This window comes from Carcharodon carcharias, chromosome 5 (assembly GCF_017639515.1).
Source record: "Carcharodon carcharias isolate sCarCar2 chromosome 5, sCarCar2.pri, whole genome shotgun sequence".
Taxonomy (NCBI): domain Eukaryota; kingdom Metazoa; phylum Chordata; class Chondrichthyes; order Lamniformes; family Lamnidae; genus Carcharodon; species Carcharodon carcharias.
Genome location: NC_054471.1, coordinates 72,067,523 through 72,093,584, shown reverse-complemented (window position 1 = coordinate 72,093,584; position 26,062 = coordinate 72,067,523). Strand labels below are relative to the sequence as shown.

Genomic DNA, 26,062 nt, shown 5'->3' with positions numbered 1-26,062 from the left:
CTATGTTTGTCTTCGCTAATCTTTTTTGCTTTACATATTTATAGAAGCTTTTGCAGTCAGTTTTTATGTTCCTTGCAAGTTTACTCTCATACTCCATTTTCCTCCTCTTGATCAATCTTTTTGTCCACTTTTCCTTAATTCTAAACTGCTAATCCTCAGGCTTGCTACTTTTTTTTTAGCAATTCTATATGTCTCCTTTTTGGATCTAATACTATCCCTAATTTATTTTGTAAGCCATGGTTGAGGCATCTTTCCTGTTCTATTTTTGCGCCAGACAGGAATGAATAATTGTTATAATTCATGCATACGTTCCTTAAAGATTAGCCATTGCCTATCCACTGTTAACCCTTTTACTAAGGTTCCCCAATCCATCATTGCCAACTCGCACCTCATAACCTCATAGTTCCTTTTAGTTAGATTCAGGACCCGAGTTTTGGATTCAACTTCTTCATTCTCCATCCTAATGAGCAATTCCATAATTTTATGGTCGCTCTTTCCCCAAGGGAAACAACAAGATTGTTAATTAATCTTTTCTCATTGTACAATACCCAGTCTAGGATAGCCTGCTCTGCAATTGGTTCCTCAATGTATTGGTCTAAAAAAAAAACCATCACATACACACTCCAGGAAATCCTCCTCCACAGTATTATTGCTAGCTTGGTTTGTCCAATCTATATGTGGATTAAAGTCACCCATGTTTACAGTTGTACTCTTATTGCATGTGTCTCTAATGTCCTGCTTAATGCCTTCCCTTACATCTCCATTACTGTTCGGGGGCCTATAGATAATCCCACCCCCCCACCCCCCCGCCAGGTTCTCTGCCCCATGGCGTTTCTTATCTCCACCCAAACAGATTCAACATTATGATTTTCCTCACTATTACATTGATTTCCTAACTTTACTAACAATGCTACCTCCTTTCCCTATTTGTCTATCCTTCCTAAATATTGAATACCCTTGGATGTTCAGTTCCCATCCCTGTCTCTGTAATTGCAATTATATCTATTTGCACTGTTATTTCATCTACCTTATTGCGAATGCTCTGCACAATAAGATACAATGCTTTTAGACTTGTCTTTTTAACCTTGTTAATCATCTTAGCTTTATTTTGCACTATGACCTCATTTGTTTCTCGCCCATGTTTTTTCTGTTTTCCACTTACTTTTCTGTCTTTTGTTTCTATCCTTGTTTTCCCCCTCCTCTTTCTCCATGCTCAGGTTCCCATCCCCCTGCCATTCTAGTTTAAACCCTCCCCAACCGCACGTGCAAACACCCCTCTAAGGACATTGGTCCCAGTCCTGCCCAGATTCAACCCATCCTGTTTGTACTTATTATTAATTCGTTCATGGGATGTGGATGTCGTTGGCCAGCATTTATTGTCCACCCCACCCCTTGTTCAGAGGGCATTTGAGTGTCAATGCTGTGGGTCTGGGTTCACTCACATGGAAGCCAGACCTGGTGAGGACAGCAGATTTCCTCCCCTAAAGGACATTAGTGAACCAGATGTGTTTTTACAACTTTTTAATTCCAGGTTTTTATTGGATTCAAACCCAGGTCTCTGGATTACCATTCCATTGACAATACCACTGTGCCATCACCTCCTGTTCTGGTCCCACCTTCCCCAGAACTGGTCCCAATGTCCCATGAATGGGAATCCCTCCCCCTACATCATTTCTTCAGCCATGTATTCATCCGATACATCCTGCTATTTCTACCTTCACTAGCACGTGGCACTGGTAGTAATCCTGAGCTTACTACCTTTAGAGGTCATACTTCTCAATTTACTAACTCCCTGTATTCAGTTTTTAGGACCTCATCCCTTTTTTTTTAACCAATGTCATTGGCACCAATTTGTACCATGGTCACTAGCTGTTCATCCTCCCCCTTCAAAATACCCTGCAGTCTCTTCGAGACATCCTTGACCCTGGCACCAGGGAGGCAGCATACCATCCTGGAGTCTCTTTTGTGGCCACAGAAACGCATGTCTGTTCCCCGTACTATTGAGTCCCCAATTACTGTAGCCCTGCCACTCTTCTTCCTCCCCTCTTCTGCAGCAGAGCCACAAGTGGTGCCATGGACTTGGCTCCTGTTGTTTTCCTTTGAGAAGTCATCTCCCCCAATAGTATCCAAAACAGTATACCTGTTAGAGAGGGGGACGGCCACAAGGGACTCTTGTACTAGTTGCCTTCCACTGCCTGTTTAGTCTTTACCTGAGGTGTGACCGCCTCACTGAACGTGCTGTCCACAATAATCTCAGCAACGTGGATGCTCCACAGTGAATCACCCGCAGCTTCAGCTCCGAAATGCGGTTAGCTAATAGCTGCAACTGGACACACTTCCTGCACACATGGTCACCAGGGATACTAGAAGTGACCATGACTTCACATAACGCAGGAGGAGCATATCATGAGTGCGAGCTCTGCTGCCATGACTTCCCTTTAGATTAAGCTTGTTAGTTACTCCCTTTAAAGAATACTAATTACGCAAGGGGCCTTATTCGACTCCAAGCACTCCCACTACAGTCCAAAATCCTCGCCTTATTTTGTTTAAAGCTAATGGACTGCAGCAGTTTAGTTAGTAGAGCAAGTAGTAGAAGTACTCTGACCCTACTTCCCAATCAGCTGCCTCCCCTGCATTGTTACTTTTTGAATCGTGATGTCCTCGCGCTACTGCCAGGCCTGAGCCCAGCTCCAGCTTTTTCTAAATCTCCACTTTGATGGCTCAGCTCCTGCTCTTTTAAAATCTTCGCCAATCTCTTCTCTAGGTGCTGCAGGCTGCCTGTCCCAGGATGATCCTCTCTCATTCTCCTCTTATGTTTAGGACTGTTCTGCCGAGTAGCTGAAGATTAATGCCCCTTCTCTTGCTCAGCTTAAACTACAAAAAAACCAAGAAAATTAGGTGAAGACAACAAAAAGTGAGGCAGTCATGAGCAACTGAAACCACAATTTACTGCTGTGAAAATGTTGATAAAAGTGATAAGAAATTTTATCACAACAGGAAGCAAGGTTAAGTGTGGATGGGAAGTGCACACTGTGTATCCAAGCCACTTAATATCACCCAAGTTATGAGTCTTAAATTAGTGTAGCTTCAAGCATGTCAAAATATAAGATAAATAGAGCTGTTCAATGAGATTGTGGCAAATACAGTGAATGCTTTTTTAAATGTGATTCAGAGCTTATATTGAAGGTAAGCTATAAAATATAAGATTTCTCTTTTTCAGGTTCTGCACTTTTTTAAAAAAGTGACATTTGAAGATCAGAATGGTTCGATCAAACTCTCGATCTCATTCGTCGAGATCAAGGTCTCGTTCTCGCTCCAGCTCTAGATCAAGATCTCATTCAAGATCACGTTCCAGGAAAAAGAGATATAGGTAATGGTTTTGAATGCTGTTTACTTTTTGATACAAGATCATAGTATTTTAACTTTATAGTAATTTTTTTTTAAAAATGGTGTTTTTATGGACTATTCTAGTTTGTAAACGTAAAATTAATATTTTATTCTAAACTTGGGTTACTTAGAGATTGATCAGAACTTTAGGGCACAAAGGTTTGAGAAACTTTGTTGAAAAAAGTGTGCTTTTGCAGGGTGAAGATGTGGACACTAGAGATAGAATGGCTTTGCACTTTCAATGCTCAGAATCAGCATGAAATACTCGTAAATTAGATACAGTACAGACAGATGTAATTCAAATTTCCATTTCTCTCCTGCAGAGCATGGTATCTCCAGGAGAATATTGCCTACCTCGCTTGCACCACAATGGTGGAAACATAATCAATAATTGTTTTTAAAAGCAAAGTGCATAAATATTTGAAACAGTAGAATGTTAGTATATGGGGAAAAGGCACGAGCATAGGATTAAACAGATAGCTCTTTTCAGGGAGCCAGCATTGGCACAATGGAACAAATTGCTTGTGCTGTAAAATCTATGATTCTACCAATTTTCTCTGCAGCTGCTTGTGAATCTAATAATCAGTGGTTAGTCTTGTGCTTGGGATTCAGACCCCAAAGAACTGTGTTGAGACTGCTTACCGTAAGAAGCTTCAGTCTCATCTGATGAGAGTGGATTCAAACCCAGGTCCCAAAGGCGAAAGTCTCAACTCGTGTCATACAGTAACTTTTTAAAATTTCTATTCTCACAAACTGTTCTTCTAAGTATATTAATTATTTCTTTACTTTGCATTTTTAGAGCTTAATTTTTTTCTGTGATCCAGGGATATTTTCTAGGATTTGAGTCAAAAAATAGAAATGTAACAATATTAGGATCCATACATTTAAATAGTAATGTAAAACATATCTGTTTGGTTAAGCACAAAAGTAGTATTTTGATGTTTTTAGTATAAGCTTCCTATCCATTGCACCCAGGTTTTTACACTTTTGGTCAGAGCTATGTGTTGTATTAAGTACTTCTAGCTTTAAAACAGTGGGGTGTCTGTGGGGAGACAACCATACATTAATTTTTGTTAACTTTGTGAATGTGACTAGCATGGCATTCCTCATATTACATTTTACAATAGGTCCTAAATCATTGAAATTAATTTTAGGCTAACTTTTTTTATTGAATCTTGTAATTTGAAGTATTACACAAGTGCTCATTGCTGATTTAAACTTATGACTAAATTTATATTCTGATTGAATGCGAAAGCTCCTTTAGAAATTACACCAAAGAATGTAATTATTTTTAATAGTTTTTTTTAAACTTCACAGATTATGCGATTCTGTATGTACTGCATAATTTCCAGGTTCGAAGGATAAATAGCACATCAACTTCGGTTAAATATTTGAAACTTTTTTCTAAAACAGTCTCTACTTTGCAAAGTATAATTGTGTTTGATCTTCACTTCAATCATTATTTTCAAGGCATTATACCCAATAGTTATATGAAAGGGCAAGAATAATAATGATCATACTAGAAGGGAGCATTTGGTGAAATTGAAAAGCCTCCAGCCGGGTGAGATTTGTATTATTGGGTTTGCCTTTCTTTGAAAGTTTGCAGAAAGGTGTGAAGCGTGTAGAAACATGGAAATTTTGTTTGTGAAGTTGCTCAGGATGAAAACATGGTTCAATTTCCATGACAAATCCAATAACATAGGTCTCAGTCAGTTGCCTTTCTTCTGTCTTTGTTTTTTTTTCAGAAGTTGGATTTTGAAGAATGAGTGGGTTGAGTAGAATCCTAAAGACAAAAAGCGACTTGCATTTATATAGCATCTTATCATGTCTCTAAAACATCTTAAAGCACTTCACTTTCAAATGAACCACTTATTGAAGTGCAGTGACTTATATAGGCAAATGTGGCATCCTTTTTGTGCACAGCAAGATCCCAGAAACCACAGTGAGATGAATGGCAGTTAATCTGATAGGGCAAATTGTTTTGTAGTCTGTGGAAGGAATGAGCCTGACGGATTGAATGCTGTATGTTATCAAAGTCAAATATATTTTTTGATTTAAAAGCTTTAGTGTATTTTTTCTCTAGTACATAATCATTGTTTTTGAACATGCTACAATTTATTTGAATTGATTTTTCACACGTTGAAAAGATAAAGTAGTCTTCAGGACTTTTCAGTTGCTGCTTACGTAGTGTGTTGAAAGAATGCTCACCTGAATCTTTGGATTGTTTAACTGCTGTTCATCAAATTTCTCTATAGTAAAACTAGCTAAGAGCTTTCTCTTTACACTGACATTGTCTCTGTGGCCTTTAACGATTGAGTTAAAAGGGGAAATAATTTTTAACTTCTTAAATGAGCTTGAATTTCTGTAAGTTGTGCAATATACTGTAATGGAAAATGTATTATAATTAACATTGCTTTTTGTGATCTGGACTTACTATGGAATAAATAGTGTTATTTGTTGTGACACTTTTTTTTCCTGTGGATTCTCTCAGTTCTAGATCTCGTTCCAGATCCTACTCTCGATCTCGCAGTAGAGATCGTAACTATTCAAGAGATTATCGGGATTATCGTGGCAACAGAGGAATGAGACGCCCATATGGCTATCGTGGAAGAGGGAGAGGATATTATCAAGGAGGGCCACGATATTATCGAGGAGGCTACAGGCTTAACTGGCAGAATCGAAGGCAGTCTCGTAGTCCACGACGAGGCCGTTCTAGGTCAAGAACACCAAAACGTAGATCAATATCTCAACGTTCCAGGAGTCGATCTCGACAATCACACCGATCTTCCTCTGCCAGGTCACGTGGCTCATCGTCTTCCCGTTCCTCATCTCGCCACAGCCGATCCCCAGTGACTTCAAAACGACGCAGGTCCCAGGACAAACGTGCAAAGAAAACCGAGGGAACAGTTTCCCAGGATGAATCTGTAAAGATCAAGCCAACAGAAAAAGATTTAAAATGTGAATCTGATCCTACTAAAGTGCATAGTGAGTTTCGTAAAACTCCTCCAATTCGAGGTGAAAGCTGGGCAGGGCTCTCGACCTACAATGACAATAGTCCAAGATCCCATCACAGTCTATCTTCACTTCCCAGTCCAACTAGCCTCAGCCCAACACGATCAGTTCCTTCCCATCATAGCTTATTGCAGGCTGTGCCACCTAGGCTGAGCTCATCACAGACCAGTCCACCGTCCTCCAGTTTGCAGCACAGTCCTGAACAGCATAGCTCCTCTGGGCATAGCGCATCACAATATAGCCCTTCTCAGTGTAGCCCAATACGAAAAAGCCCTGTGAAGAAAAGCCCTACAAAAGTTGTTTCAGCTCAACACAGTGTTCCAAGGGAAGAAGCTCGACTGAAACTGTCTGCCTTTTCTGGTGATGCTATGGATCAAGAGCTCTCTAAAGCCAAGTACCTGAAAAGGTAAATGTGTTTCCAACATTGCCTTCTGAAGGCAATTTTTGTTCTGAACAGTAGATTAAAAGATGAAGAGTACTCTTGGAATATATAAGTATTCAAAAAATTGCTTTAGAAGAGAGCAACTATATAAAAATTTCCATGCCATGTTCCAGAACTGTCCCCCATCTTCCCACACCATCTTTCCCCCAAACCCACTCCCCCCATCCCTCCAGCCAAAGCAACTTTGTTGTTGGGCTCCCTTTGCCTTCAGCTTTTTTCTTTTTCTCCACCATGCTACCCCCATCCTGCTAAAGAGAGCAGCCCCATTAATATAGAAAAGACCACTCAGTGTTTTTTGTATTTTTTTGGGGGATCGTGAGAGTGTGAGCTATGCTTCCCAAACCCTGAATATTTAAAGCATGAGAGGAGACTTTCTGGAGCAGTTGGGTGGGCGGGATACCTCACCTAACCGTCCCCCGGAGGGCGAGAAAGCCGGCACCCTGCCTGACCGTCCCCCGGAGGGCGAGAAAGCCGGCACCCTGCCTGACTGTCCCCCGGAGGGCGAGAAAGCCGGCACCCTGCCTGACCGTCCCCCGGAGGGCGAGAAAGCCGGCACCCTGCCTGACCGTCCCCCGGAGGGCGAGAAAGCCGGCACCCTGCCTGACCGTCCCCCGGAGGGCGAGAAAGCCGGCACCCTGCCTGACCGTCCCCCGGAGGGCGAGAAAGCCGGCACCCTGCCTGACCGTCCCCCGGAGGGCGAGAAAGCCGGCACCCTGCCTGACTGTCCCCCGGAGGGCGAGAAAGCCGGCACCCTGCCTGATCATGCCAAGGGCAGCTTACCTTTCGTTTTTTTTTCCTCTTGCAGTTAGACGTTTCCTCGTAATGAGATTTTTTACAGATTTGTCATGCATCTCATCTCACTTAAAAAAAAATCCATTTCCAACACTCGCTTTCATCCTGGTCAAAAATGGCACCAAAAACTAGAACCAGGCACCTTTCTGCCAAATAAACCCACCAACATTATAAAATTATAACATTTTATTGTAATATTAAGGTATTGGGTGTAGTGAATGTTAACAATTTTTGATCCATTTGGTAGAAACCACTTGGGATACATTGGGAAGGTCCTAAACTAATAGACTCATACCTTAAACTAACCAATCAAAACAACCTGGACAGACAAATACAGTGTGTTATTGTAGATTTGATGATTTACTTGCCTTTGCACAAAAGTTGTGTTATTGCTATCTGTTTTTCTGGTAATGGACCAAATTTCTAGTGCTAATGCTTGGAATGCTTTCTTTAGCATACATTGCCCATAATCAAAACAACTTTGATAACTTAGTATATTCTTTCATGAAGCAGTCTGTGCTCACGTGCAACAAGACTTGGCATAACATTCAGACTTGGACTGACAAGTGTCAAGTAATATTCATGCAATACAAGTGCCAGGCATTGACAATCTCTAACAAGAGAGAATCTAATCACCTCTCCATGTCATTCAGTGAACTACCATCGCTGAATTACCCATCATCAATATTCTGGGTTTCACCATTGATCGTAAACCTAACTGAATTATCTACATAGATACTGTGACCACAAGAACTGGCCAAGGCTTCTACCTTCAAAACCTGGAATATCTACCACCTGGAAGGACAAGGGCAGAAGGGAATTCCACTAGCTGCAAGTTCCCCTCCAAGCCACACACCATCCTAATTTGGAAATATATTGCCATTCCTTTGTTGGGATAAAACCTTGGAATTCCTCCCTAAAAGCACTGTCGTGGTACCTACAACACATGAACTGCAGTGTTTTGAGAAGGCGGCTCACCACTACCTTCTTGACGGCCTTGCTAGCAACACTCACCTCCCATGAACAAATTTTTTAATAAGCAATCCAAGGATGCTGAAGAAAGCAAGGGTAGAAATTGTGGAGGCACTGGCCATAATCTTCCAATCCTCCTTAGGTACAGGAGGTGGTGTTAGAGGACTGGAGAATTGCAAATGTTGCACCCCTGTTCAAAGCTTTTAGATGGTATGGGGGGATAAAATTAAGTCATTTGGACAAATGCGCATTAATTAGGAAAAGCCAGGACAAATCTGTTAAAGGCAAATCATGTTCAACTAACTTGTTTGAGTTTTTTGATGAGGTAACAGAGCGCCGTGTTTCCTGCCACTGCATTATGGCCACAGATACCCATCTGTGCATGCGCAGAAACCCAATGTCACTACTGGAGCCTGCAGCTTGGAACTCAGGGTGGCAGAAGGCAGGGGGAAGGATTTGCAGACCAGAAACTAAAATTGTTTCTTTGTGGGATGTTTCAGAATTTAGAAACACTGACCAACAGGGCTGCAGTAAAATACCCTTCCCTTCTAACCCCCTGTAAAAGATTATTTTCTAAAATCCATCACTAGGATAGAAATTCACAACATTCTCTCCTTCCGCTGCCAGTGATGACTGTGCATGTGTCCTGCTGCATATTGAACCCTATAAGTATGGTGGCTGTTAACCTGGGCCTGTCATTGGCATACATCTATGTATGCACGACATTGGCAGCAAATATGGCCAACTGAGAGGGCTGATGAGGGTAATGTGGTTGATATGGTACATATGAACTTCTAAAAGACATTTGATGAAGTGTCACAATTTACTTGCCAGTGAAGTTGAAGCCCATGAAATAAAAGGGAAAATGTTAGGATGAATACGGAGTTGGCTGAGTGACAGGAAATGGAGAGTAGCATTGAGTGGTTGGTTGTTCTTGGACTGGAGGAAGGTATACAGGGGTTTGTACTAAGAGCACTGCTTTTTTTGATATATTTTAATGACCTAGATTTGGGTGTGCAGATGACACGGAACTCTGGAGTATTATAAATCGTGAGGAGGATAGTGATAAACTGCAAGAGGACATAGACAAGCTAGTGGAATGGGCAAGAAGTGTGAAGTGGTACATTTTGGCAGGAAGAATGAGGAGAGGCAATATAAAATAAGGGACGCAGTACTAATGGGGTTGCAAGAACAGAGACCTTGGGGTATATATGTGGAAATCGTTGGAAGGAGGGCAGGACAGGTTGCGAAAGTGGTCAGGGATCGCATATGCCTTTTTAAATAGGGTGCTTTATAAAACCCTGGTTTGCCCCCAGCTAGAATATTGTCTCTAATTCTGGGCACCCCACTTTAGGAAGGATGTAAAGGCTTTTGAGAGGGTAGAGAAAAGATTTACTAGCATGGTTTCAGGAAAGAAGAACTACACTTAATGTAGATAAATTGGTGAAACTGTGGTTGTTCTCCTTGAAGAAATAAAAGTTGAGAGGAGTTTTCTTCAAGGTGTTCAAAATCATGAGGGATCTGGACACATTAGATAGGGAGAACTGTTCCCAGTGGTGGAAGGGTTGCGAACCAGTGGCCAACAACTTAAGGCAATCGGCAAATGAACCAAAGACAACATGAGGGAACTTGTCATGCTGTGAGTGGTTAGGATCTAGAATACACTGACTGAGCATGTGGTGGGGGAGATTCAATCATGGCTTTCAAAAAGAGAATTGAATAAGCATCTGAAGAGAAAATTTGCAGGGTTACAGGAGAGTAGGAGTAGCTGAGTTGCTCTTGTGCAACTCTAACCACCTTCAAATTTGTTCTACCATTAGCCTCATACTAAATTTGATTTGCTAAGTGCTAGTATCTGTGGCTGTAATTCATCAAGTTACTTTCAATAAAAAGGTGTAGGATTGATCATTTAGTTTCTGCCTGATTGAAAAATTGGAGATGCTGACATGTCACTAAACTGGGAGCGCAGAAGTTAGACTAGCTGAACTTAAAAAAAATTCCATAAAATAACAGAACAACTAAATTAAAAAAGCAATTAATTTTATAATATCCCTAAACTGCACTTGCAGACAGAATACATTATAGAATTGATGATAATACTGATTTAAGAGCATTCTGTTCTGGTACGGACCCTACTTTCTGTTTCAATAGCAATCAAGCTTTTCATTAAATTAAACTTCTAAAATGTAGAAGAATTTTTTTGTTGCATTTCACAATGTTTTTGATCCTCTAAATAGGTACACCGAGGATGAGGAGAGTAGGACCTTCGTGTTGGACAGAGGAGATGGAAGAGAGAAAGATGCTCAAAAGGAAAGGGGACCGGAGAAAGATAAGGCCAGGGGGAGGGAATGGGGGGATAAAGGAGGAGTAGATTATGGTAGTTCTAAAGGTGAGTATTTTAGAAAGGAAGCAGAAAAAATGTCATATTTAACTGAGTCCCCAGAAAGGCACAGACAGAATGTTATGGATGCATTGTCTGATGAATTAGATCACTACAGACCTAAATATCAGTACAGTGTGACCAACCAAGTAGAGAAGGAAAAGGGCTATGGAACTGAGTCTCATTGGGATTTTGACTATGAGGAAAGTAAATATAAAACAAAAATTGTAGTCAAAGGAACAAAAGACCATGATAGGTACGAAGATGAGCGGTCTTACAAATTTAATGTGGCTAGCTTTTCATCTAGTGCAGTAAAAGAGAAGCTTAGGGAAGAAGACAAATATGCAGAAAAAAAATATGAGGAAAGAACAGCACCAAAGAAAGAACCTGTCTCTCCTGAGCCAGTGAAAGGTGATAAGTTCAAAGAGCTCTATGATCCAAGCTCCACATTGCCGCAACAAAAGAACACAGATGTCCGAGAAAGGGATAAAATGTCTTTCACAGAGGAAAGTCCACCCAGAATGAAACCTTTAGCAACTACATCCTGTCAGCCTGAAGTGAAATTGAAAATGACTGCATCGCAGTTTGAAGACTCTGTGCGGTAAGTCAGTGTGCATTATTTTTGTGTTGCGGTTCTTTGTAGAATGTGGCTTTCTTGTTGAATTGTTGCCTATGTGCTTTAAAATTTTAAAAACATTAATTTTAATATTTGTGATCTTGTAAGTAATTTGCTGCTTATTCATAATGAGTGCATGCATTTTTCCCCTTTTGTATTCATTTTCCAGTTGAGGTTACAAAACAGTAAGTCAATTTTGTTGTAAATAATGGATATGAGAGTGATTAGAAGTAGTCGTTTGCATCAGTCGTTCATTTTGTGTACTTTTTAAAAAAAAAAAGTTACTTAAGCTAACTGGGAAAGTAATGAAATATAATGTGTACCACATGATCACAAAAGAAAGGTGGGTGATCTCTGGATTTGATCTGAATTGTTCAATGTCTTCTGTTATCTCCATTAAGTGCTTCCTCTGTATCAGCAGAAATTGACATCTCCCAACGATAGTTTTTCTTGTTTGGCATTTCAAAAATCACTCTCGGGCAATGTAAATTAAGTTAATTTGAAATTTGCACAGGCACAAAATTAGTCCATCAAGCCCACCATAAGCCACAATGGCAGGACCCCATCATAGCTGAACACTTTCCTCTCCCTTTACCACCCTCTCCACCTCACTTCCAGCCCTACATACATGTAATCTATGTAGTCTCCTGAGAGAGGTAAGAAAACCAGTAAACACCAAGGACCAATAAAGGAAAAGAATAACTTGTAAAACTCCTCGACTCCTTGTGATCTCCTGAATGGATTCACCTACACCAGTTGGAAATGTTTCCCATAAAGGCACTTCTATAGAAAGTGATTTCTGCCCCAGTCAGGAACTGGTTCTACTCCCTTTTTAAAGGCACGCAGAAAGTCAGCACCGCCAAACCAGCTGGCACTGTATTTTGGAGGCTCTCAATTCTCTGGGAAAAGAAGAACTGCCTAATATACACTCCATTTCTACTGTTACTTAAGCTCGTGCCCCTGGGTCTTCCCCAGTCTGTTAAACTGGAATTGTCTATCAATAGGGATGCTATCTAGTCATTTAATTATTTTAGAGGCCTTTGGAACATAATATTATAATTTCCTTTCTTTAGAAAATATGTCTTTTGTCAAGTAAGGCTTTGGAAGGCATCCTAATCCAAGGCAGACAAGCTTCATTTCATGTTTAAATAGATTTTATGCTATGGTTTAAAAGATTCCAGGTAGAGTAGCATAGTGATGATGTTTTGGGTCTAGTAGTCGGGAGGCTTGTACTGATAATCTGGAGACGTGAATTCAAATTCCACCATGGCAGTTGGAGAATTTAAATTTGGTAAATTAAATAAATCTGGAATAAAAATCTACTGGATTGTTGTTAAAAATCCAACTGGTTCGTTAATATTGTTTAAGAAAGGAAACCTGCCATCTTTACCCGGTCTGGCCTATATGTGTCTCTGGATTGCTAACTGTGCTTTGAAATGGCTTATCAGAACCACTATGATGGATTGCAGCTGTTCAAGAGAGTGACTCATGTTCCAGGACAATTGGGGATGTCCAGTGACACACATTCTGTGGATAAATAAATAATTCAAGAAGGGAGTGACAGTAAGGGCCTAGAAAGTGAAGTCTTTCACTGCTTCAGTAAATTCCCTTCAGGGATTTTCATTGACTTATAGTACCTTTGGAAACTGATGAGGTGGTTTCTATTTTAAATGAAAATAACATCTCCCTTGGTGCAATGAATGGAAATTACTGGAAATGTTCTCCTCTTCATGTCTCACAACCTTCTCATAAATTCAGAAAAATTACTTTCTCAGGGTGGTCAGCCTACAGAACTGTTGTCCAAGGAATTACAAGATTCCTTGTTGTGTCCTTGTGCTTTAGATAAAGTACTGGGGAAATTTGGACTTCTGTTCCCATCCTTTTGGGAATGCTGCATGAATAGGAAGATTCAGACCTAGCCAGGAGATCTCAGACTCCTAAATATTGAAGAGATGTTGAAGATTGCAATACCAGTAAATATTTATGCTGTATGACTGAGGGGTTGGTTGGCAATTGTGGCTGTGCATTTAACATTAGGATTCAAATGCACCTCAAAATACTTTTCACTTTGCCCTCAGTTGAATCAAATGGCAAAGGAGCAAATGAAGTAGTGTTGATACCAAGCTACTTATATGGTGAAGGAACAAAGAAGGAAAGTGTGCTTACTGTAGTTGGAATCTTTTACATTTCTAAAAAATGTAGATCAATGTCCAAAGCTGCTTTCCAATTATATCTTTTTTTTTCCCAGTGTTTTTATGCCATGGTACATTTATAGCTATGTCTTTCTACTTCCTTTTCATTCTGAGAAGTATTGGCATGGTTCTAGATGGTGACTAACACCAACTGATCAAAGTGGCTGCAGATGTGACAGGAGATTATTTCCTTGCACAAGATGTGTTTCAGATGTCTACTTGCCAATCTGACGCAGGCAAGACACCATCACAGAGGGCCAGTGATTTAGTGTGTCTCTTGTTTTCCAGTATAACACATTTGGCAGTTTAAAAAAAAAATTGTTACCATCCCCATGGAGATTGATAACTTTTACAAAGGGAGAGGAATTTTCCAGTAACCAACTCAAAGGATCGTACAACAAGATTTCAAGTTTAAAACTTTTACTGTAGTAAACACATTAAAATTAACATAAGCTAAACATTACTAAGTAGGCAACAACTCTAGGAAGGTTATTTCCCCTTAACACAACTGAAAACCCTGTGCCATGTTTATTCATTATACCGTGCACTCAGCAGAAATGTAGCCTTGTATTTAAAAATCCCAAACTCCTCCCAGCTTTAGCAGGATCTCTTTTCCCTGGCCCACCTTGGTGAATCTTCCAGTTTCCTTTTGAACAAAGTGTCTTTTACTCAATCCTCTGTGTATAATCAAATGGACTTCCAGTAGCAAGGTACCCTCTGGTGATTCCTTAGTTTTTAATTCTCCACAATCCTTGTTTCCTCGGACAGAACTTTGTCCTCACCAGCACTTTGCTTGAAGATTTAACCCAAAAACAGTAATTTTCATCTTTCTGGCGTAGCCGCACCTCCTTTTGGTGGTCTTCCCCAGATCTTCCTGTCTATCTGACCCAGGGTCTGGGCAGCAGTAAGGCCAGCTGCCTCTTCCTTTGTGTCCAGGTATTAATACTTGCACCTTACTTTGAATAAATTTCAGTTTCAGTTTCCATAATAAGCAGGTTACCTGAGTTTATCTCCAGTCAAATGCAGTATGAGGTCAGATGAGCTTGTTTCTGGGCAAATCCTGTAGGAGGTCCCATCCATGCCTCCAAGCTATTCCATTTTACCTTGAATTAAAGAAACATAGGAGCAGGAGTAGGCCATTCAGCCCTTCAAGCCTGCTCCACAATTTGATAATATCATGGCCGATCTGATTGTGGTCTCAACTCCACTTTCCTGTCTTCCCCCCATAACCCTTGACTCCCTTGTCTATCAAAAGTCTATCTTACTTAGCCTTGAATAAATTCAATGACCCCAGCCTCCACTGCTTTCTGGGGAAGATAATTCCACTGATTATCGACCACCTGGGAGAAAAATATTCTCTTTGTCTACATCTTAAAAGGGAGACCTCTTATTCTTAAACTGTGTTCCCTAGTTCTAGTCTCCCCCACAAGAGGAAACATCCTCAAATCCCCTCAGGATCTTGTATGTTTCAGTTAGGTGGCCTCTCATTCTTCTAAATTCCAATGGGTATACGCCTAACCTATTCAGCCTTTCTTAAAATAAGCCCTTCATCCCAGATATCAGTCAAGTGAACCTTCTCTGAACTGTCTCTAATGCAATTATATCCTTTTTCAAATAAGACCAAAACTGTGTACACTGCTCAAGATGTGGTCTCACTAAAGCCCTGTAGAGCTGCAGTAAAACTTCCTTACTTTTATATTCCATTCCCTATGCAATAAATGCCACATTCCATTTGCCTTCCTAATCACTTCATGCACCTGCATACTAACTTTTTGTGATTCATGTACCAGGACACCAGATCCCTCCGTATCACCGAGTTTTGCAGTATTTCTCTATTTAAATAGTATACTGTTTTTCTATTCTTTCTGCCAGAGTAGACAAATTCACATTTTCCCACATTATACTCCCTTCTTCCCAATTTTTTGCCCACTTACTTAACCTTGCTCTGTCCCTTTGCAGACTCTTTACCACCTCTTGACAACTTACTTTCCTACCTGTCTTGATGTCTTCAGCAAATCTAGCTACCATATATTCAGGCTGAGACCGTTCAAAACATAACCGTCCTATAAAGTCCAGCATTTGTAACAATTTGTTCAGGGGATGTGAGTGGCGCCAGCAAGGCCAGCATCCATTGCATATCCCTAGATGCCCTGGAGAAGGTGGTAATGAGCTGCCTTTGTGGAACTGCTGCGGTTCATCTGGTGCAGATATTCTCACCGTGCTGTTAGGTAGGGAGTTCCAGCATATTGACCCAGCAACCTTCTAATTCACTATCCTTGGAGGAGAATATGTAGGTGGTGGGGTTCCTATGTGTCTGCTGTCCTTGTCCTTCTAGACAGCCCTGGTTGCAGGTTTGGAAGGCGCTATGAAGGTGCCTTGGTGTGTTGCTCCTGTCCGTTTTGTAGATGGTGCGTGCTGTAGCTATGGTGCACAAGTGATGGAATGAATGTTTAAGTTGGTGGATGGTATGCCAGTCAAGCAAACTGTTTTATCCTGTGTGTTGTTGAGCTTCTTGAATGTTGTTGGCGCTGCACTCATCCAGACAAGTGAGTATTCCATTATACTCCTGACTTTTGCATTGCGGTTGATGGAAGGACATTGCAGAATCAGGAGGTGAATCACTTAGCACAGAATACCCACTCTGAACTGCTCTTGTAGCCACTGTATTCATATGGCAGGTCCAGTTAAGATTCCAGTCAGTGGGGTCCCCCAGGATGTTGGTGATTTACTGTCCTCTGGTGTGAAGGAGTTTGTCACATATGCAGGACTGTTGTTTGACTGCTGATAACTGCTTTTATCTGTAACGTCTGAATTGTACAAGTGGTAGTTGCCATGGTAAGATTATTTAAATTGTGAATACCTATAGGATAAAGGACCAAGCTCAATAATGTAGGGTGTTTTAAAATGTAAATTAGGAAGTTGTGATGAGAAACAGTGAGCATTGCTTTTAAAAACCTAAAGATTGTAGGTGGAAGAAAATATTGAAGCATATGATTAATTCTATAATTTTGAAGTTCTGGGAAAAGAATGAGTTTGAGGCTAGTGTCAACATAGTAAGGATGTAGGGAGGACGAAGAGTAGATTGCCGATTTGGATCTTGGAAGGAAAAAAAGTGTGAAGTCACAAATTTTGGAAGCGAGAATGAGAAGAGACGGTATAAAATGGTACAATTTTAAAGGGGCTGCAGGAACAAAGATGTGGGTTTTACGTCACACCTTTTGAAGGCGGTAGAACAAGTTGTTGAGGCTGTTTTTAGAAAAAAAAATACAGGATTCTTGAATTCTATGCCTCTGGGGATGTTCGCTGATGATTGCACAATATTCAGCACCATTCACGACTTCTCAGATACTGAAACAGTCCATGTCCAAATGCAGCAAGACTTGGACAATATCCAGGCTTGGGCTGACAAGTGGCAAGTAACATTCACGTCACACAAGTGTCAGGCAATGATCATCTCCAACATGAGGGAATCCAACCATCACCCCTTGATGTTCAATGGCATTACCATCACTGAATCCCCCACTATCAACATCCTGGGGTTTACCATTGACCAGAAAGTGAACTGGACTAGCCATATAAATACTATGGCTACAAGAACAGGTCGGGGGCCAGGAATCGTGAGACGAGTAACCCGCCTCCTGACACCCCAAAGCCTGTGCACCATCTACAAAGCACAAGTCAGGAGTGTGAAGGAATACTCCCCCCTTGCCTGGATGAGTGCAGCTCCCACAACACTCAAGAAGCTTGACACCATCCAGGACAAAGCAGCCTATTTGATTGGCACCACATCCACAAACATTCACTCCCTCCGCCACCGATGCACAGTAGCAGCAGTGTGTACCATCTACAAGATGCTCTGCAGGGATTCACCAAGGCTTCTTCAACAGCACCTTCCAAACCCATGACCACTACCATCTAGAAAGACAAGGGCAGCAGGTAGATGGGAACACCACCACCTGGAAGTTCCCCTCCGAGTCACTCACCACCCTGACTTGGAAATATATCGTTGTTCCTTCTCCGTCGCTGGGTCAAAATCCTGGAACTCCCTCCCTAATAGCACTGTGTGTGTACCTGCACCACATAGACTGCAGCAGTTCAAGAAGGCAGCTCACCACCAGCTTCTCAAGGGCAACTAGGGGTGGGCAATAATTGCTGACCCAGCCAGTGAAGCTCTCATCCCATGAATTAATTTTTAAAAAAAAATTATAAAGTCAAAAACAAGGAAGTTCTACTAAATCTTTATTAATCACTGGCTAGGCCTCAGCTGAAATGTTGTGTCCAATTCTGAGCACCCCACTTTGGGAAAGATGATAATGTCTTGGAGAGAGTGCAGAGGAAATTCACATGGAATGGAACCAGGGTTGGCAGACTTTAGTCATGTGGAAAGACTAGAAAAGCTGTTCTTAGAGCAGAGAGGATTAATGGAAGATTTAAATGGGGTTCACTATTATGAAGGGTAATTTAGTGTACTTGGAGATAACCTGATGCCACTGGCAGGAAGGACAGCCACCAGAGGGCACAGATAATTGGCAAAAGAACCAAAGGGAGATAAGAATTATTTTTATGTAGAGAGCTGTTCTGGAATGCACTACATGAAAGGGTGGTGCAAGCAGATTCATTAGTAACTTTCAAAAATGAATTGGATATACATTTGAAAAGGATTAATTCGCAGGGCAATGAGGAAAGAGCAAGAGTATGGGAATAGGCTAGCTCTTTCAAAGAGCCAACACTGACTTGATGGTCCCAATGACGGCCTGCAGTGCTGTTAAATGCTATGAAATGAGCAAAATCAGACAATGATATGAAGGGTCACAACAAGAAAGTGAGTTTGGAGGGTAGGAGTGAGAGATGGGATCAGCTGTTGGGCAACAAGCATTTCTTGTATCCTATTCAAGAGAGTGAGGGATGTTAGCAAAGCCTTCTCAGGTGTGCGAATAATATTCAAGTCCTGAATAACTTGGGCTTTATCAAAAGTTAACAGTTGTTCTTGGAACAATGTGTTTAACCTAAAAGACAAAATCGGGTTTCTTTGAAAGCAGCTTAAGCAATAGTTAAAAAGTGGAAGTTCAGTTTCAGCTCAGAGGAGATGGTGAGGGTAAGAATTCTGAGTGGTGCAAAGAACTGTGGGCAGAGCAATCAAAAAAAGACTTCACTATAAATGTGGAATCTATGTACAGCATTAACTTTAAGGAGGTTTTCGCTTAGTTCCATATTAGACAGCAAGAAACTAAAGTCTCATTTACAAATTAAGATCTGAGTTACCTTTCTCAAATAATTTTTAGTTTATATTTACATAACCCTCAACGATAACTCCCATGTTAAATAAGAATAGACACCTATAATTTTCTAGCTGTCCTTCCCACTCTGCACCTCCACTGCCTCGCCTAAGGAAGTGCAGTGGCACAATTTAATTTGCCCCATATATGCCATTGGAAAGGAAAGATTTTTTTAAAATCTATTATGTGGGCGACACTAATGAGACAGTATTAACTGTCCTTGTTTCATTGCCCTGGGGCCAATAACAGTCATTCCTATAGCATGGTGCTGGAGTCATATATAACTCCATATCAGATGTGAGATGGCTAGTTCCCTTCTTGAAGGACATTATTGATCTGATTGAGATTTCATAACAGATGCTTTCGTGATCATAGCCCCTAAGCTACTTATTGAATTATTGAATTCAAGTTTGCAACTACCCATAGTAGAATTTGAATTCACAACCTCTGGATTGCTAGTCCTGTGCCAAAACCACAAGACTACTGGACCAACTTTACTTGAGTGAGGAGGAAAGTATATTGATTGGTACCTATCTAAGTACAGAACACAGCAAAGTCATTAGAATGTAGTTTCTCTTTCTTTGCAGACCTGGAAGTTCTTTGACAACTGAGAGACTGCTTTCCTGTGCTCTTGTCCATTCCAGCAAGAAACAGCAAGGATTCCGCTCTATCTTTGATCACCTTAAGTTGCCTCAGTTTTACAGAAGCTCTTCAGAGTCATTTATTCAGCATATCGTGGCCCTGGTTCATCATGTTAAAGGTACGTTGGTACCTGGATAGATGCATCATTGTGAAAAGCATGCTAGAGTCACACTGATGGTTTGTTTGATAGTGTCTTTTGATTCTAAATCAGCCTAAAAGTAATATAACTAAATTTTTGCTGCCAAACTTGGCATTTTTTTTTTATCTCTGGCTATTGTTCAGTTTAAAGAAAGATATACAGGTAAGCAATTATTTCTGGAAAAGGGCAAAAGCATAGCTATCAGTATTGGTATCATGAGAATTGTCCATTTACTTTGTTCTGAAATATTATTTGCCCAAAGAAAATACTGCGATATAGAAATAAAATCATATTCCCTATTTTTATTGAGTACAGTGACCTGATGGTGTCATTAGGATATAATGGTAAAGTTTGCTCATCTTATTGTTCAGAGTTTGAGGGTTAACTATTAAAGAATGAGCACTTTTTATATTGTTTCTCTTATAGTGCTCGATTTAAAAGGAATGCTGTTTTTGCATTAATTTTCTAGGTTTTCTTGAAATTATTGACTCAATAGAACTTGTTTCCATGGATCTGACCATCCTCCTTAACCCCACCCAAATTCCCATTGCTAATGTATGAGGATATGCAGTACATGCTGGTAGGCCATTCTCTATGGCAGGCATGGGGAGGCATCACAGCTAAACTTAATGCCATCTTAGTATGTGAACTTCTAGTAGGGGTTCCTGGTTAGTGATCTGAAGAAGGAATCCTGGTTGCTATTTTGCCATCTGCTCCTTCCTAAGTAAGAGTTTTGTTAGTTGTAGCACTCCTACAGTTCCCTTGCCTGTCAGCTATGTAGTATCTTAAACTGGTGAATCATCAGAGGAGTTTGAATATTTACAGTTTTTGTATGCAAAGTTTGAGTAAGTAGTACAGGTGAACAGTATTGACCTAACAATGAAGGCCAAGCACTGGTAGCATGCTTTTCCATTCTGTATTTTAACTGGCCAGTCAAAGCTGACTTTCTTAAATTGAGTATTACCATTTTGAGGCAGTATTGTTTTCTAGCTTTTGATCTGCAAATCACTAGTCTAACATTTAAAGCGCGTCATTAATTTTAATGAGAGGCATAAATCAACTGTGAGGTCCGAAAATCTTGTGATAACAATACTGAAGTTTTAAAATTGGGTACCTCAGTAATTTGAACACTATCTGTTAGTGATATGTAGTTAGTGATATTCAGAATGCATTGAGTTGAAGTGATTCAGCATTTGATTTCATAAACATGTGCCAACTGTCCTACAAACCAGCATCATGGTTGGGCCGTTACACTTGCAAGCGGATAGAACTGTTCTTGGATCCTTGTGGATGTTGTCAGTTCTTTTTCAGAAAGGGAACAGAGTGAGTCAGAAAAGAAAAAAGCTTGTTTAACACTGAGGGGAGAACTTAATATGAACAGTATACCCTTTGTTGGAGTAAAATGGGGATCAAGCATTTCTTTCATGATCTACTTGTATCTAATATTTTCAGGCATTTTGAGGAACTATCACCACCTTTACGCCTGTTGTTTCAATTCATTTGTTTTTTTGAAATGGCATACTTTTTACTTCAAGGAAATAAATGCTATGCAGCAGATATTCAGGATCCCAAGGCTCCATATTTAAAGCTCGTATTGACAACTATTATGTGTCGTGATTTCAGTTTTCCAACCTTTAACATCTTAGTTAAAAACAATAGCATTAGATATATATCACTTGTGCATTTGCTATGATAGCAAAAGAGATTACTTTATTACCAAAAGAAGTTACTGGCATGAAAATTGATAATAGGGCATTTTGTGTGTCTTGTTGATAGGAGAACATGATTTCTGCCATATTGAGATTTAAGCACTTAGTCTAAGTCTTACAGTTCAGTGCAGTAATGTGGGAGTGCTTTAGCTGCCCCTCAGGTGGATGTAAAAGATCCCATGGAAATATTTGAAAAATAGGGAAGTTCCACCAGTGTGCTGGCCAACATTTATCCCTCAACCAACATTATAAAAACAAATCATTTGTTCATTTATCTCGGTGCTGTTTCTGGAACTTTGCTGTGCACATATTGGCTGCTGTGTTTCTCCATATTACAGCAATGATTACACTTTAAAGGTAATGCATTAACTGTGAAGTGCTTTGGGACACCATGAGGTTATGAAAGGCACTATACAAATGCAAATTCTTTTCTCTTTACCCATTGTCAGCATATATGGACAATAAATCAAAAATTCTAGGACTAATGATGCCTGCAAAGTGATTCTTGCAAACTAGTGTAGATAATTTATACCAAATGAAAGAAAATCAGCATGGGGCATTTATATGTACATAAGCTATACCACATGTAAATCATTTGGTAAATTAATGAAAAGCCCATGGTCCTGTTAGCAATTGCACTATTTTGAAAGTTGCAGCAACCTTTTCGGAGTATGCACTTTTGAAACAATTCAGTGGTGATTTTTCTCTGTTGTATTAAATGCTTTTACTATATTCAAGTTTATTGACCTCCAATCAGCTGCATTTCTAGGCTGTAATTTTCAGTTTTCCTCATTCTTCCCAGGAAAATGACTTGAAATGGAAATATATGCTTTACATGAAATTGAAACTTTTGATTTGAAGCATCCTGAGGTGTATGCTGCACAGAATGTGGGAAGAGCATAACATTTCAAAGTATTTGTATTCATAGAATTGCTAAATATAATTTGAATATTTGTTAATATAATTGCTAAATATATAGAGAATCTGTGTGCAAGATGCACTGCTTTAGTTCATAATCAATCACAGATATTTGTCTTTTTTAAAATCTATTTAGTTTTGAAATCTGAATAATTCATGGTTGATGATGAGCTGGGGTAATCTCATTAATGTTCAGAGGATAGATAGATAGGTGGGTTAGCTAATTAACTACTCCCAACATTCTAATTCTAAGGCTGAGATACATTATTGGAACAGAGCAGAATGTGCTTTATTCTGTATCTAAGTGTTTGATGCTGACGCAAGTTGCTCAGTAGTAATGCCATTCTGATTTAAAAAGGAAAGTACAGGGACAATTAAAAATTATTTTAAACTCCTATGTTCTGACCCCTCCATCTGAACCCAAACACAAAATTACAGCTTTAAATCCTTTCTGTTTAGCCATTATTTTTATAATGCAAAGTGTAACCAATTATGGCTTGTGTCTTTTGGGGGAGGGGGTGCTGACTCCCCCCTGTCATGATGGCTGTCAGTGGCCAATGAACTCAGTGCAACTGGCATGTGATGTCTGCACTGAAAAATTGGTGTTTGTTACAGAAATCGTGCCAAGTTTTTGAATGCTGATTCACATTTCATTAGCAGGAAATAAACCTGTGTATATTGCAATGTGATCCCTAACTTGGGTAGGACGGCTGTTTAATTGTTTTCTTGTTCTGGGGATTCTTGATTGTTAGTTATTTGTCACTTTAAATGCCACAGTGAATTGTTCCTCCTCTTTCACTTCACCCTTTGAAATGTCCCCACATTTGACCTATCTGAATATAGGGGGGCCATCAATGTTAGACTTCTGTCTTGATACGTTATTGGTTTAAAGTGTGGTACCCTCTTTCGTGCATTTCTGAAATTGATATCTTGTAGCAACAAAAGGTGTTCCTCAGATTTTGCCATCAGTTTGATTAAAACTGATACAATTTCTTACTCATGACCCTTCATTCTCTATCATGGATAAAAGCGATGAGTATTTGTGTAGAAAGCTCTGGCTGCTACACATGGTATACTGGTATACCCTTAAAGATGATTGCACTTAGATTTTTCACACAGTTCTAAAACTATTTTTTTTACTTGGCCCAATGATAAATTAAGTTTGTGTTGTTTCATCTACTAGGTAAACCTTCATTCACAATGTTCTAGAGGCTATTGTATAGCAGGTTATAAGAGCTGAAAATTTAACTTGGTACATCTCATGCTTTTTGCAAAAACAACGGTAAGTTCCTGTGAGGTACTTTGTATGCAATACACAATATCCGGACTTCTCTTTTAAACAGTTATATTTATTGCAGCCCTACAATAAGTGAGCATAAGTGCAAGTGATTCCTTTTAAAAATGTATAATGGTATTTAAGTTAGTTGCTATGTTATTATTTATGCACAAGATCACTTTAATTAATCTCTGGGATTTATCTGTAAAATTGTCATACAGCTTGATGTACTTAATGTTTTGCTTAATATTATGCATAGTCTACAGAGCTAATCTGTGGAATGAATTGCTTAAATACGTACTCAACACCTTGTATTGCATCATAGATTGAACATTGTGCTTCATAGGTTACTGAGAATATTAAAATAAGAATGTATATGTGCTGACCTCTAAAGAACAAATTTTTGCAGGTTTCTGAACATTTTTCTGGTTATGAATGGTGACAAGGACCTGAACAGTGTTCACCTGTACCCAGCATTTAATGATTTAACATTTTTTGGACAAGATTAGGTGGACTATGTAGGCATCCAAAGCTAAACTCAAACTTTCACTTTAATGATGACGTTAATGTAGAATAAATAACATTGTGTAATTTGCTTGTGAACTAGCTTTTAATTGAGCAGAATAGTGGGTTATATTTAGTGGATTTCTATAATTTTTCACCGTTGGTCAGCTTCAAATTGTCACGTCACTGAAATGATTGAAATTTCACTCCACACTCCATATTAATTTTTTTTTTAAATAAATCACTTTCTGTAGTTTGTACTTTATATATGGTACTGTAAGCAAATGTAACTGGAATGATAAGGCACTGATGACACACATGTAATTCAATTTCTAAATAAAAATTGACCAGCATTGATTGATTTCAGTATAATCGTAATTGATTCTTGTAAGAGTTAGTTTTAAGGTAAAGAGTAAAAAATATTCAACTGTCTTTAAAAATGACAGCTATTAAGTAGATTTTTGTATACAGTAATATTGCAGAGAATTTCTCATAAACTGAAATGTAAATGAGAGAACATTAAAGTTCTGTTTTTGCATTATCAAATGTTGTTTTCTTTTATCAAAATACTGCTGCTTGCATTTTAAACACAAAGATTTGAAGATAGCTGCCTGGTAGTTAAAGTGGTATAACGTACAGCTGTTAGTTAGTTTCAGCCCACATTGTAGTTTCAATAAGGAGGAGAATTGCTCACCTTGGGGAGAGAACTGGTAGAGATCCCTGTTCCCATGAATGAATATATGCTTCATGGTGGATTAAACAAAAACTGACTTTGATACAATCTGTGTATCTGGGGCAAGGCCCTTTTAACTTGGATATGGGAGTCTAACTTTCTTAGGGGTGAGATAGTGATGGAGTGAAAATGCATATGTTTTGAAATAGCCAGAAGGTAGCATTTTTCTTTTAAAATATACTTTCTTTAAGGATTTACAAAACATTAGTGTGCTTGAATTTCAAGTGCCCCAAAAATCTTCTGTAAAAGCTGTTAAACACAGATGCTGCTAACTCGGGGACAGGAGGAAAGGGGAGAAAAATTCTCTCATCCTCCCCGGTCAGCCACAATTTTTGATTTTGTTCATTAGTTGTGTAGTAAAGCCTGGTTGACTGGTGGCAATTTTTAATGTCATTTCCTTTTGTAAGTAAGTGTAACTTCTAATTCAGTAAGAAAAAATATTTAAAAATAAACCAGTTCTGAGAAATCTATAACGACATGCAGTCTTGACTCAAATGTAATTCGATTTAGCCACCTTGTACAACAATGTAATTGAATATTACCTTGTGCTTTTTATAATTTTGCTGTTTTTGAACATCATGCTTGACAAATTGTAAACCTACAGAAATGCAGAGAAAACTTGCACCTAAGAATTTCCCCATCTTTACCAGTATTAATAGTCAGAGAGGAATATATGTACATGAAATTGATTCTTTAGAACTTTTTAAAGTCCATCAGTCTTTAGTCACCATGATCATTTTTTAGTGAAAGAGTTATGAAAATAAAATACATTATTATGTTAGTACACCAATACACTGTTACAGGTACAGTTTTTGTGCTGAGCTAAAAAGCCCAGTGATGTTTTCTTTTTCATTGCAAATAGGTCATGGCAATCCTGGGATGTGTTCATGTATTGAAATTCCAAGTCCCATGTTAAAAAATATAATAACGGTTGAAAGATACAGATGCAAAAAACACAGGCAAAGTTGAAGCTTCTGTCTTCCTGGAAAAAAGGCTTATAACTGAATTGCTAACAACAAAATTCCTCTGCACTCCTTGTTGGGTTTCATGGAATTATGATCGAGGCACTACT

General features: G+C 39.4%; 1 protein-coding gene across 4 annotated transcripts in view; it reads left to right on the top strand.

The window, feature by feature from the left end:
- Positions 1-26,062, top strand: part of LOC121277603 (bcl-2-associated transcription factor 1-like) — a 75,108-nt gene that overhangs the window by 20,170 nt on the left and 28,876 nt on the right. For all 4 annotated transcript variants that reach the window (XM_041187142.1, XM_041187140.1, XM_041187141.1 and 1 more), the window contains exons 3-6: positions 3,221-3,370; positions 5,879-6,805; positions 10,843-11,586; positions 19,657-19,829. In XM_041187142.1, coding sequence (XP_041043076.1) covers positions 3,261-3,370; positions 5,879-6,805; positions 10,843-11,586; positions 19,657-19,829 — 1,954 coding nt within the window. In that variant the 5' untranslated portion in view covers positions 3,221-3,260. The remainder of the gene's footprint in view (positions 1-3,220; positions 3,371-5,878; positions 6,806-10,842; positions 11,587-19,656; positions 19,830-26,062) is intronic.